We start from the raw sequence: 13,491 nt of genomic DNA, 5'->3' as shown, positions 1-13,491 counted from the left end.
GGGCATGTCCAATATCTGATGTTTATTTCAATTACAATGGATCTTTTACAAAATATCTGATGCAGAAACATCAACGAAAAAAGTAGAAACAAGACAGGACACCATATACACAATTCCATAAATACATATTTACATACATTATAGTAGTAGTAGTAGTAGTATATAGAATCCAACAGAAATTTGGTCTGGAATTCCAGGTGGAATCTGTCAGCAGCAGAAAATATTTCTATGTGCACCTTTGAAGCCCTATATCATTGGTTACTTCCAAAATGGCACCCTATTCCCATTATAGTTCACACCTTTGACCAGGGACTGGTCAAAAGTAGCATACTATGTAGGGAATAGGGTGCCATTTGGGATGGAGCCATTTTTCTCCCAGTACCCAATACAGTGCACAATGCAGTTTCCACAGCACATTATGAAACAATGTTTTGCATTGGTTAAGGATTTTTCCCTATGTTACATACAGTCATTCTTTTCATAAACAACACACATTTTTGCATAATATAATGGAAGGAAAAACAAATACCACCAAATACCAGGCACTGTAGGATGGAGGCACTTGTGCACCTACTGTAAGAAGACTGGTTTGGCATGGTGACGTTTGGCACATGAGGGTGGTAGACAGCGGTCCTGTACTGTATGTGTGTGTGAGATGGTGGCAATCAGGGTACTAGTCAGTTTTCAATTCTGTCAATTCAATAACATTATTTAAAATTCAATGAGTTGGAAAATACCCCATTCTTTTCAATTAAGTGTTTTCATTCATGAATTAAAATCAGTTCCTGAATTGACTGAATGGATCCATTCCCAGACCGTGGTGAGAAGGAGCAGTCTCTCTTTATGACTTGGTGGGACTGAGTTCTGGCTGTATGTCTGTCTGCGTGAGCTCTTTCTTCTTCCTCCTCTTCTTTTTGCCTCGGCAGGGCTTGCACAGGCAGCACAGGATGCAGGGTGAAGCCAGCAGGAGGAGAGGAGAGGCCACCAGCACGATGACACTGACGCCAACCAGGATGCCCACCACCTGCCAAGAGGACAGGGTTCACACACAGGGTGTTTAGCAGGAGGCCAATAAATGTGAATGTCACATACTTAATGTCAGGCCAATTACTGTTATTTCAGGCATACAAGAAAACTTGATATAGCAAAACACAAATTTCCTGGTTTACTGGGGTGTAACATGAGAAGAGTCACCTCACCTGTGTTCTGTTCCACATGACGGAGGCTCGGGAGTGGCCCAGCTTGTTCCTGCATGGCCCCTTATCATAGTGCCTCAGAAATATATCACCCTAAACATATAACAACAGTTATCATAGTGCCTCAGAAATATATCACCTTAACATATAACAACAGTTATCATAGTGCCTCAGAAATATATCACCTTAACATATAACAACAGTTATCATAGTGCCTCAGAAATATATGACCTTAACATATAACAACAGTTATCATAGTGCCTCAGAAATATATCACCTTAACAGTTATCATAGTGCCTCAGAAATATATCACCTTAACATATAACAACAGTTATCATAGTGCCTCAGAAATATATCACCTTAACATATAACAGTTATCATAGTGCCTCAAAAATATTTCACCTTTAACATAGAGGAATACAGTATCACCATTAACATACAACATGTAGGTTCAGACTTATTGAAGCATTTATCACTGTATGTGGACTTACATCCAGGTTCTGCAGACAGTACCAGCAGAAGGTGTGTTTGCAGCTCTTACACAGCATCTGGGCACAGCCTTGGTTCCTCTCGATGTACACACCACACATGGGGCACTGCTTGATGGGCAGATCAGAGTCACTGCATGACCGGCCCCTGGGGACAGGTGAATGAGGGGTGGAGAGGTGGGGGAGATGGGGGGAGAGGTGGTGGGGGAGGTGAGGGAGAGTGGGTTCAGACAGATATGAATAAGAATGTTAATAATGTCTATACATTATAGTGTAAATATAATTATATGGTGTTAGCAGTGTTAAACCATGGGAGCTGAGGCACAGACTGGCATCTTTATTTAGCACTAATGTTCATTGGCGGCTTAACTATGAGGGAACCAGTTGACTGAATACCATGGTAAGAAGGGATTGAATTAACTGCATTGTATTACTAAATGGACCAATAGTGTTAATCCCCCACAACAACATCAAACTGGCATTCTGTCTCTCATACTTTGGGGCTCAATTCTAAGATTTTAGAACACTTTCTGGTCTTGTCTGATGTTGTTATACTTTCGTACATTAAATCCATCGACTCAAGGACATTTCCTCCAGTACATGAGGCATTTCGCGTTGTCAAAGCAACAGAAATGGATTCACTGACTGACTCCCCTACTCCTCCCCTTTGACAGGGACACAATGGCATTCCATTATGCTTTACTCCACACCTTCCAATAACAAACACACACACACACACACACACATTGAAGGGTGGACGGGGTGGAATACTGTATGCAGCATAGAGAGAGACACAGACGGAATTTCTGAGGAACACACTGAGCACACTGTCTGTGGCACACCAGAAATGGCCAAAAGGCCAAGACAACTGCCAACTACTGCTTCAATCAGCATTCATCAGTTTTTTTGTGACAATATTTTTTCCACCAAGGTGCCCTGACTGTGACAGACTGACCTGCTCTCTGAGGCAGATGATGATGATGTCATAGGCTGGTGCTCGGTGCAGGCGTGCCCGTACTGCCAGGGCCCTCTACAACCAGAGCAGAAGACGGTGTGGCAGGCTGGACAGGGCACGGACGTAGGCTGGCCCTCTGAGCTGGGCCCGATGCTGCAGACAGCCTGGCACTCCAACACCGGACACCATGCTCTACTAGGATCCAGCTGCACCCCTGAAACATAACATACCAATGATGTACATAAACACATATGTATGTACATATACAGGTAACTGACTAAATAAAGGAAACACTAGTAAACGAGGGATATAAAGTATATTGAAAGCAGGTGCTTCTACACAGGTGTGGTTCCTGAGTTAAGTAAGCTCTTAACAATCCATCATGCCTACATTTACATTTACATTTAAGTCATTTAGCAGACGCTCTTATCCAGAGCGACTTACAAATTGGTGCATGCCTAGTTACCCATTATATTGGCTACCATGGCTCGAAGAGATCTCAGTGACTGAAAGATGGGTCTCAAAGGAGCATAGGGGGTTTGTGAGTATGTGTCTGTCTGTGTGTGTGTGCTTCAGTCACCAGATCTCAACCCAATTGAACACTTATGAGAGATTCTGGAGTAGCGCCTGAGACAGCGTTTTCCTCTACCATCAACAAAACACAAAATGATGGAATTTATGGTATGTGGAAGAATGGTGTTGCATCCCTCCAATAGTTCCAGACACTTGTAGAATCTATGCCATGTTCTGGCAGCTCGTGGTGGCCCAACATCCTATTTAGACGCTTTATTTGATTTCGACAGTTACCTGTATGTATGTCTATAGAATTGTTGGGTTCGACATTTTGAACACTGAGATATTAAATAAATGATAGAGAAGAAGCATAGAATCAAAACAGAAAGTTAAGGGTTCTCTGTAGAAAGCCAGAAGGCTTTGGAATGTGTTTGATGGAGAAGAGGAGAGTGATGTGTTGATACAGGAAAGACAGCCAGAAGGCTTTGGAATGTGTTTGATGGAGAAGAGGAGAGTGACGTGTTGATACAGGAAAGACAGCCAGAAGGCTTTGGAATGTGTTTGATGGAGAAGAGGAGAGCGACGTGTTGATACAGGAAAGACAGCCAGAAGGCTTTGGAATGTGTTTGATGGAGAAGAGGAGAGTGACGTGTTGATACAGGAAAGACAGCCAGAAGGCTTTGGAATGTGTTTGATGGAGAAGAGGAGAGTGATGTGTTGATACAGGAAAGACAGCCAGAAGGCTTTGGAATGTGTTTGATGGAGAAGAGGAGAGTGATGTGTTGATACAGGAAAGACAGCCAGAAGGCTTTGGAATGTGTTTGATGGAGAAGAGGAGAGTGATGTGTTGATACAGGAAAGACAGCCAGAAGGCTTTGGAATGTGTTTGATGGAGAAGAGGAGAGTGATGTGTTGATACAGGAAAGACAGCCAGAAGGCTTTGGAATGTGTTTGATGGAGAAGAGGAGAGTGATGTGTTGATACAGGAAAGACAGCCAGAAGGCTTTGGAATGTGTTTGATGGAGAAGAGGAGAGTGATGTGTTGATACAGGAAAGACAGCCAGAAGGCTTTGGAATGTGTTTGATGGAGAAGAGGAGAGTGATGTGTTGATACAGGAAAGACAGCCAGAAGGCTTTGGAATGTGTTTGATGGAGAAGAGGAGAGTGATGTGTTGATACAGGAAAGACAGCCAGAAGGCTTTGGAATGTGTTTGATGGAGAAGAGGAGAGTGATGTGTTGATACAGGAAAGACAGCCAGAAGGCTTTGGAATGTGTTTGATGGAGAAGAGGAGAGTGATGTGTTGATACAGGAAAGACAGCCAGAAGGCTTTGGAATGTGTTTGATGGAGAAGAGGAGAGTGATGTGTTGATACAGGAAAGACAGCCAGAAGGCTTTGGAATGTGTTTGATGGAGAAGAGGAGAGTGATGTGTTGATACAGGAAAGACAGCCAGAAGGCTTTGGAATGTGTTTGATGGAGAAGAGGAGAGTGATGTGTTGATACAGGAAAGACAGCCAGAAGGCTTTGGAATGTGTTTGATGGAGAAGAGGAGAGTGATGTGTTGATACAGGAAAGACAGCCAGAAGGCTTTGGAATGTGTTTGATGGAGAAGAGGAGAGTGATGTGTTGATACAGGAAAGACAGATGGACATCTGTATATTAGATGAAGGAGAGGTCAGGAGGTGAGGACAGATTCTCATCAGGGAGTAATAAATGTTTGGTATCCTGTTACCCTCTTTATTAGCTTCCTGTAGAGCCATAAAATGTAAGGATTGGAGAGAAGGAGGAGTGTCTTAAGTGGGATATAAATATCTGGATGGAACAAATGTTGGGTTGTTTGATTACAGCTGTATAGAACCTTTGGGAAGAATTAAACTTGGTTAAAGCTTCTCTAGTGTCCGTGGGTTATTTTCTCTGAGAAATAAGAACCTAACAGAATGATACCCAAAGCAGGGTATTAGATATAGAGGGTAGAGGATCCTAGATACGGGGGCCTTCAGAAAGTATTCACACCCCTTGACCTTTTCTACCTTTTGTTGTGTTACTGCCTGCATTTAAAATTTGTTAAATTGAGATTTTGTGTCACTGGCCTCCACACCCCAAAGTAGAATATAAAAAAAGACCAAAAAAATTACAAATTAAGAAAAAATGAAAAGCTGAAATGTCTTGAATCAATAAGTATTCAACCCATTTGTTATGGCAAGTGTAACAGATGTGAAATGGTTAGCTAGTTAGCAGTGGTGCGCGCTAATAGCGTTTCAATCGGTTACGTCACTCGCTTAGAGGCCTTGAATTAGTAGTGGTTCCCCTTGCTCTGCAAGAGCCGCAGCTTTTGACCGTACCCTCGCCCCGACACGGGCGCGAACCAGGGACCCTCTGCACACATCAACAACAGTCACCTACGAAGCGTCGTTACCCATCGCTCCACAAAAGCCGCGGCCCTTGCAGAGCAAGGGGAAACACTAATTCTAGGTTTCAGAGCAAGTGACGTAACTGATTGAAACGCTATTAGCGCGTACCCGCTAACTAGCTAGCCATTTCACATCCGTTACACAAGCCTAAATGACTTCAGGAGTAAAAATGTGCTTAACAAGTCACATAATAAGTTGCATGGACTCACTCTGAGTGCAATAATAGTGTTTAACATGATTTTTGAATGCCTACCTCATCTCTGTATCCTACACATACAATTATCTGTAAGGTCCCTCAGTTGAGCAGTGAAACAGTTACAGTTTAATGGCTGTGATAGAAGAAAACTGAAGATGCATCAACAACATTGTAGCCTGTATAGAATACAAATATTCCAAAACATGCATCCTGTTCGCAATAAGGCACTAAATGTGGCAAAGAAATTAACTTTATGTCCTGAATACAAAGCAGTATGTTAAGGGAAAATCCAACACATCACTGAATACCACTCGTCATATTTTCAAGCATGGTGCTGGCTGCATCATGTTATGGGTATGCTTGTCATCGGCAAGGACTAGGGAGTTTTTTTAGGATAACAATAAACGGAATAGAGCTAAGCACAGGCAAAATCTTAGAGAAAAACCTGGTTCAGTCTGCTTTCCAACAGACACTGAGAGACAAATTCATCTTTCAGCAGGACAATAACCTAAAACACAAGGCCAAATATACAAATATACACAACATTGGATGTTCCTGAATGGCCTATTAACAGTTGACTTAAAACGTCTTGACAATCTATCGCAAGACTTGAAAATTGTTGTCTAGCAATGACCAACAACCAACTTGACAGATATTGAAGAATTTTAAAAAGAATAATGTGCAAATATTGTACAATCCAGGTGTGTAAAGCTCTTAGAGACCTACCCAGAAAGACAGCTGTAATCGCTGCCAAAGGTGATTCTAACATGTATTGACTCAGGGGGTTAAATACTTATGAAATCAGGATATATTCGTGTTTTTTATTTTATTTTTTACAAATGTTAGAATGTTTCTTCCACTTTGACATTAGAGTATTTTGTGTAGATCGTTGACAAAAATGACAATTAAATCAATTTTAATCCCACCTTGTAAAAAGTCAAGGGGTGTGAATACTTTCTGAAGGCACTGTAGGCCTGCTTATCCTAGATGTGCCAGGGCAGGGGTTTCAGTGGGGTTTATAACTGCTTTCGTAACAAAGGCACATTCCATGTTATCCTTTATCAGGGTAGCACCATGAGAACATATTTTGTGCGCTTTGTTCGACTGTTCCTAGATCCAATTTTTATGGTATTTGATTTATGACTGAACGGTGACTAATATTGGTTTCAGTGTGTTGTTGCCTCAAGGCAAACCAACCAACCCCCGATTCCAATTTGTAAATGTCAAACCAGCTGGGACCATTTCTACACTGTTTTCTTCTCTTCAAGCTCTTAGAAATTACTTTTGTCTCTAAACTAAAGCCAACAACAACAAACCATATTTCTTCACCAACAAAAACTGAGGACAGACAGAGCAATAACAACTTCATAATATCCAGTAATTCTTAAACTGCTATTTATAAATCGCCTTATGGTATTCTGGTAGCTTGATGAACCTTCTAGTAGCTACTAAAATTACAAGACCCTTTCAGCTGGACTGGGACGGGAGGGAGTCAAGATAAGGACTAGAGGGAGACCTGAAATAGCCTGGTTGCCATGAGAGCCGTCACCAGTCACCTCCCCAGCATGCTAATGCTAATGAACAGTACCGTACCTCGTTCAAACTCCAGCCGCTGGTACAGCTCAACCTGATCCGCAGAGGCAAAACAGGCTATCTGCAAAACAACACAAAAAAAAGCAGAATTGATCATGTCTGTGATTATGTCTTAAAATCAAAGGAGGACCAGCCTGGTCCCAGATCAGTTTGTGCTGTATTGCCAACTTCTATGGTCATTGTTACAAACAGATCTGAGACCAGGCTTCAATGTAATGCATTCCACAGAAATGAAATGTATTGCATGCTATAGAAATGCAGAATTTAACACAGGGAGAATCATTTCAAGAGAAGATTGGTTGATTACCAAACTCCCTGACCTGATCGCAACACTACATTGGCCTGTGCTGTAGAGTATTTACCATTTACACCTGACAATGACATTTGGAAGTTCAAGGTGACATGATGTAAGATGTAGAAAGGGTTGGCAAATTCATCTTACCCAACGGTACCCAACCCTACTAGTGGTAACAGGCAAATACATATGAGTGTAATAGCAATGTAGCAGTGTAATAGTCAAATGGTCTAAACATTGATGTGTACCAGTGGTTCTTTGAATGTGTCCAAAATGGCACCCTATTCCCTATATAATTCTCTATGTGCCCTGGTCAAAAGTAGTGCACTATAAAGGGAATAGGGTGTCATTTGAGTCACAGACACAGTAGAACATCCAGTATAAGCCTATTACCTCTGAGTGGAGTAGGACTCCTGTCCTCTGACAAGCCATGTCTGGACATGTGACCGGGCTGCCCCCACCCTCCCGGATGGCCAGCTGAACATACTGCTGCAGACACTGAGGGGACAGACAACCAATGACGTAAACACAGACGTGAATAATATGTATGTCTATGGACAAAACCAGCGAGCAGGGTGATGTTCAGCAGCGCACAACATTATGAAATGTTCCTGAACAAACATGCCTCTCTGTAGCCATGTAGAGTAAGGAATCACGTCAGCTCTGATCATTACATTTTTATCTACAACGTTCCACAATGTTCACCAACTAAAAGTGGCCCTGGATTGATGTTGATGTTGACAGTATCTGAGATATACAGTAACTAGCACTTGAACTAGACTCGTCCCTAAGAAACGATTTGATGCTAAAGACAAAGCAGCCAAAAAATGCAGTCCTGCGTGTCTGTTCATGCAAAAGCCTGCTGTTTTGTTTGTCAGAAGAGTCACGCCAAGCCTCACCCAGCTACTGTAGCAACAGCAGAATGCAGAAGGCATGGGGTTTATTGTCAATCAGTGCATAGTACTGGTAAGTGGTAACCAGTGTTGTGTTGACAGTATCTCTCTTTGGCTGTGTTCCAAATGGCATCGTATTCCCTATATAGTGCACTACTTTCCAGGCCCCATAGGGATATACCCTATGTTTGACCTTGGCCTAGCAACTCAGACTGCTGCTCTGAGCGATGCCAGAAGTCAGGCAGGGATTAGCACCAGCCAACCAACCCCACGCCAGGATATCTCACTATCCGTGTCAAGGCACATCATTTCCACCTCAGTGCAGATGGATACAGGCTGACTGAACACCAATCAATAGAAAGTCAGCTAGAGTACTGCCTGCCAGAGATAAAAGTGAAAGAGAAACAAAATGCTTTCAGGAAAGCAGTGATTAAATATATATTTTTGATTCGGATAGATATGTCCTGTTATGAATGCTGAGTCTTGTTGAATGAAAACAGAGGGAGAATAGAAAATACAGGCATTTCCCTGCCCAGTATCAGATATGAGAAGAGAAGTTATGGCAGGTTCGTGTTGTCTACCTACCGGGGTGCAAAAGACACAGTCACAGGTGTGCAGCGCGCTGGTTGCTGCTGAGGGGTGCTCACTAAGGCACAGCTTGCAGTAGACCACCACATCAGGCTGGGTGGAGGAGGAGGCCACTACAGCCCCGGCCTGGCCCAGAGGCTGGGATGGACTGCTGTTGGCTATGGGGCCCTGACCCTGGCTCTGGCCCCGGGCTGGACTGCTGTTGTTGGCCATGGGGTGAGCAGAGCGGTCAGTCAGCGCTGCCTGGAAGCTTCTCTTAGCCCTTCTGCTGTAGGAAGTGTGGAGGGCTGTGCTCCATGATCTGGAGGATGGTGGAGAACAGAAGACAAGCAGTCAGCTGATAGCCTCGCCAGTCCCCACATCATCTAATGGTGTTTAGAACAGCTGATAGCCTCGCCAGTCCCCACATCATCTAATGGTGTTTAGAACAGCTGATAGCCTGCCTTTCCCCACATCATCTAATGGTGTTTAGAACAGCTGATAGCCTCGCCAGTCCCCACATCATCTAATGGTGTTTAGAACAGCTGATAGCCTCGCCAGTCCCCACATCATCTAATGGTGTTTAGAACAGCTGATAGCCTCGCCAGTCCCCACATCATCTAATGGTGTTTAGAACAGCTGATAGCCTCGCCAGTCCCCACATCATCTAATGGTGTTTAGAACAGCTGATAGCCTCGCCAGTCCCCACATCATCTAATGGTGTTTAGAACAGCTGATAGCCTCGCCAGTCCCCACATCATCTAATGGTGTTTAGAACAGCTGATAGCCTCGCCAGTCCCCACATCATCTAATGGTGTTTAGAACAGCTGATAGCCTCTCCAGTCCCCACATCATCTAATGGTGTTTAGAACAGCTGATAGCCTCGCCAGTCCCCACATCACAGTCCCCACATCATCTAATGGTGTTTAGAACAGCTGATAGCCTGCCAGTCCCCACATCATCTAGTGGTGGTTAAAACAGATGATAGCCTCGCCAGTCCCCACATCATCTAATGGTGTTTAGAACAGCTGATAGCCTGCCAGTCCCCACATCATCTAATGGTGTTTAGAACAGCTGATAGCCTCGCCAGTCCCCACATCATCTAATGGTGTTTAGAACAGCTGATAGCCTGCCAGTCCCCACATCATCTAATGGTGTTTAGAACAGCTGATAGCCTCGCCAGACCCCACATCATCTAATGGTGTTTAGAACAGCTGATAGCCTGCCAGTCCCCACATCATCTAATGGTGTTTAGAACAGCTGATAGCCTGCCAGTCCCCACATCATCTAATATTGTTTAGAACAGCTGATAGCCTGCCAGTCCCCACATCATCTAATATTGTTTAGAACAGCTGATAGCCTCGCCAGTCCCCACATCACAGTCCCCACATCATCTAATATTGTTTAGAACAGCTGATAGCCTCGCCAGTCCCCACATCATCTAATATTGTTTAGAACAGCTGATAGCCTCGCCAGTCCCCACATCACAGTCCCCACATCATCTAATGGTGTTTAGAACAGCTGATAGCCTCGCCAGTCCCCACATCATCTAATAGTGTTTAGAACAGCTGAGAGGATTAGAGACTACTTCCAGGTTGCTTCCCAAATAGTGCACTACTTTAAACCAGAGACATATTTTGGATGCGGCCCCAAACATATAATTATCACTTCCTGTTAATGAACAGAGGAGCCATTACTCCCCCTCCTTCCAGCAGTATTAGTGTGTGTAGCCGTTGGTAACATGGCTGTTGATATCTACGGTACAACACTTCTACACGCAACACAAAATCATGGGTAATATCTTTGCAGTCTTTGCAATAGATGAACAAGAGAAGAGGTGTTATCCCTTTTACTAATAAAATGTGTCTTTCAGGTTTCAGAAGGAAAATATTAGTTTCAGAATTCATTGAAGAGCAGGAAACTCGTGGTGCTGCTGCCGATTGACCCATTTCACATGTTCTGGGCTAATCCAAGCTAGAGAAGAGGACAGTCTAACTAAGAGGTCTAACTGTAGCTCAGGTCATCTGGTGTTGGGCCCTGTGAAAGAGTACAAACCCAGAGCCAATTTCTCTGCCCTCAAATCCAATGAGGAAAAATAAAGAATTAAGTAGTCAAATAGATTTAGCATTACAGAATGAGTGGCTAAAAAGGTGATGATTATGCATTTGTCTATCTACAGTTTCTCATTCTCCACACAAAGTGCAGCCGCTGTTTAAATTGGCAGGCAAATTTATACCAGCCAAATCAATAGAGCCAACATCACTGTCCTAAATTTACTGTGCTCCTCTATCTAATATTGATTTATGGCACACGTGCAAAACACTGATACTTGCACTTGAATGTGCACATTTTATTTCTGCACTGTCATTCTTTCTCTCTGTCTCATAGGAGTGAAGCCCTTCTGTATTGTGCTGGAGACTGGAGAGCAGGGTGAAGACATCTGACAATGCTGGCTACTTCTGTCAGTCTGTCAGTCTGCCTGCCTGTCTGTCAGTCTGTCAGTCTGTCTGTCCTGCACAGCCATAACAGGAAGGTAGCAGTAACAAACAGACCTGTGGTGCTTTATCAGTTTCCTCTATCTCTCCACCTGGAAAGTTCCTCACCCTTTTGTTATCTTGATGAAATATTGCAACCTGCAAAATGATACAAATGGAGGAAAGGATCACCAATGTCACTGGAGTGTTTGGATCCAGCCATTGACACAACAATCTGGGGGTCAGCTGGAGTGAACCGCTAGCTTGTAGCATACAACAACAACAAACATGTTTATACCGTCATCATGATGTAGACAAGCGTTGACTAACTAACCATATGGCCTTTGCTTTGACTAACAGCAGCTTTCACATTATAGTGAGTTCTGTTTCTAACCATACTGTAGGCATTCTCCATGGATCAAAATCTAGGTTGAATCCCAGCCAGGGATCAAAGCCTCCTTGTCCAGTACACAAGCAGAAACGGAAAACCATCTCAGCTCGGTGAATAGTTGCCATACATACAGAGTGACTGGCTGTGTTCTGTAGGAAGGAGGCAGCTGGGCCTGGGCCTATGCTGCCGGACTTACAATCCTGTGTGTGTGTGTGTGTGTGTGTGTGTGTGTGTGTGTGTGTGTGTGTGTGTGTGTGTGTGTGTGTGTGTGTGTGTGTGTGTGTGTGTGTGTGAGCGAGTGAGAGAAAGAAAGACATTCATCTTGCTGCAGTTAATGCGGGTCTAAATGTCAAAATGTTTCTACTCCAATTCCTATGAAAATGCTGTTTAATTGAATCAAAGAAACAAACAAAACCATATTTTTGTATTACTGTGTTACTACCAAACACTGTATTTATGTTCTAGTACAAACTACAGTAAATGGGAGTGACAACCTCTTTATATGAGGGTATCCCCCTAATAAAGTCTATTCTTCATCCAGAATTCATAGAGGAATAATCTGAAATATACTCATTGTTCGCATGTAGTAGACAGCAGAAGAATACAAGATGAGCCTGACTGACACAATTTCACCTTCCAAGGTTGTAGCTATACTGACACTGGTCCATATTGAAATTCTGCAACATACGCACATTATACCATTCCTTACACTGAAAATGACATTTAAATGTCACACAGATGTCACAATAAATACGGAAACACTAGAAAAAGAGACGGAGGGGGGAAGAGAGAGAGACCTACCTCCTCGGTCAGGTCGCCTACTTCGTGTAGCCTACGAGCTGCTTCTGTCCAGATTAACAGCCGCAGTGCTTTTACTACGACACAGACACATCTGTTGATACACAGTCAACTACAAAACACCTCCGCTCGGTCGCCACGATATTCACATAAGCACCACCCATTTACCTCTTCCTTCCAACTGCACTAGACACACCTCCCTGCCTGGCCTACAGTCACCAACGCAATCAGTGTTGGCATGCACAGTCAGTCCCGTGTTTCCAGATAACGAGTGTGTGTGTAATATTGTTCAGCCAACGATGTCCTTGTTGCTTTGCTGCCCTGCCTGCTGCTTTGCTGCCCTGCCTGCTGCTTTGCTGCCCTGCCTGCTGCTTTGCTGCCCTGCCTGCTGCTTTGCTGCCCTGCCTGCTGCTTGCTTGACCAGGAAGTGGTAGGCTATTGGTGGAATGTCCTCTTGCCTGCCCCTGGCGGCTTGCATAGAATAAAAGCAAAAATCTACAAGCATCTTCCCTCACCTCAGGAGTTCGTCCTTTTTGACTACATAATAATGAATCTTATTGTTACAAATCCACAGAAGCTTATCTTGTGATATCTCCTGGTCGGGTAGAATATCACAGTAAATTTATTTTTACTTTCGATAATCGGGGTTTGCTCGTCAATAGCTCTCCGACGGAAGGTGCTAGGATGATGAGAGTGACAAATATAGAATTGGATGACGGT

The 13,491-nt window shown here is 43.5% G+C and overlaps 1 protein-coding gene across 2 annotated transcripts; it reads right to left on the bottom strand.

Annotated features, from left to right (window-relative positions):
- Positions 1-7: 7 nt before the first annotated feature.
- LOC129837595 (E3 ubiquitin-protein ligase RNF144B-like) lies at positions 8-13,203 on the bottom strand. 2 transcript variants are annotated; one of them, XM_055903888.1, is made up of 9 exons: positions 12,775-13,203; positions 11,661-11,741; positions 9,127-9,430; positions 8,042-8,146; positions 7,354-7,414; positions 2,640-2,853; positions 1,688-1,832; positions 1,200-1,289; positions 8-1,024 (listed from the first exon to the last, which is right to left on the bottom strand). In XM_055903888.1, the coding sequence occupies exons 3-9, from the start codon at positions 9,340-9,342 to the stop codon at positions 842-844; spliced, it is 1,014 nt and encodes a 337-aa protein (XP_055759863.1). In that variant the 5' UTR covers positions 9,343-9,430; positions 11,661-11,741; positions 12,775-13,203; the 3' UTR covers positions 8-841. The 2 variants fall into 2 exon arrangements, with proteins under 2 accessions (XP_055759863.1, XP_055759861.1); XM_055903886.1 differs by lacking the exon at positions 11,661-11,741.
- Positions 13,204-13,491: the final 288 nt, after the last annotated feature.

The sequence above is a fragment of the Salvelinus fontinalis genome, chromosome 38, assembly GCF_029448725.1.
Source record: "Salvelinus fontinalis isolate EN_2023a chromosome 38, ASM2944872v1, whole genome shotgun sequence".
NCBI lineage: Eukaryota > Metazoa > Chordata > Actinopteri > Salmoniformes > Salmonidae > Salvelinus > Salvelinus fontinalis.
Note: the sequence above shows the minus strand (reverse complement) of the source record. Positions and strands in the feature narration are given on the sequence as shown.

Bases quoted from the DNA above. Each gene is read 5' to 3' on its own strand.
- LOC129837595 (XM_055903888.1), bottom strand. From the start codon at position 9,342: ATGGCCAACAACAGCAGTCCAGCCCGGGGCCAGAGCCAGGGTCAGGGC. The intron at 1,833-2,639 runs GTCAGTCTGTCA...ACCTGTCCCCAG, and splicing joins TCATCTGCCTCAGAGAGCAG to GGGCCGGTCATGCAGTGACT. The intron at 1,290-1,687 runs GTAAGTCCACAT...TTATATGTTTAG, and splicing joins ACTGTCTGCAGAACCTGGAT to GGTGATATATTTCTGAGGCA.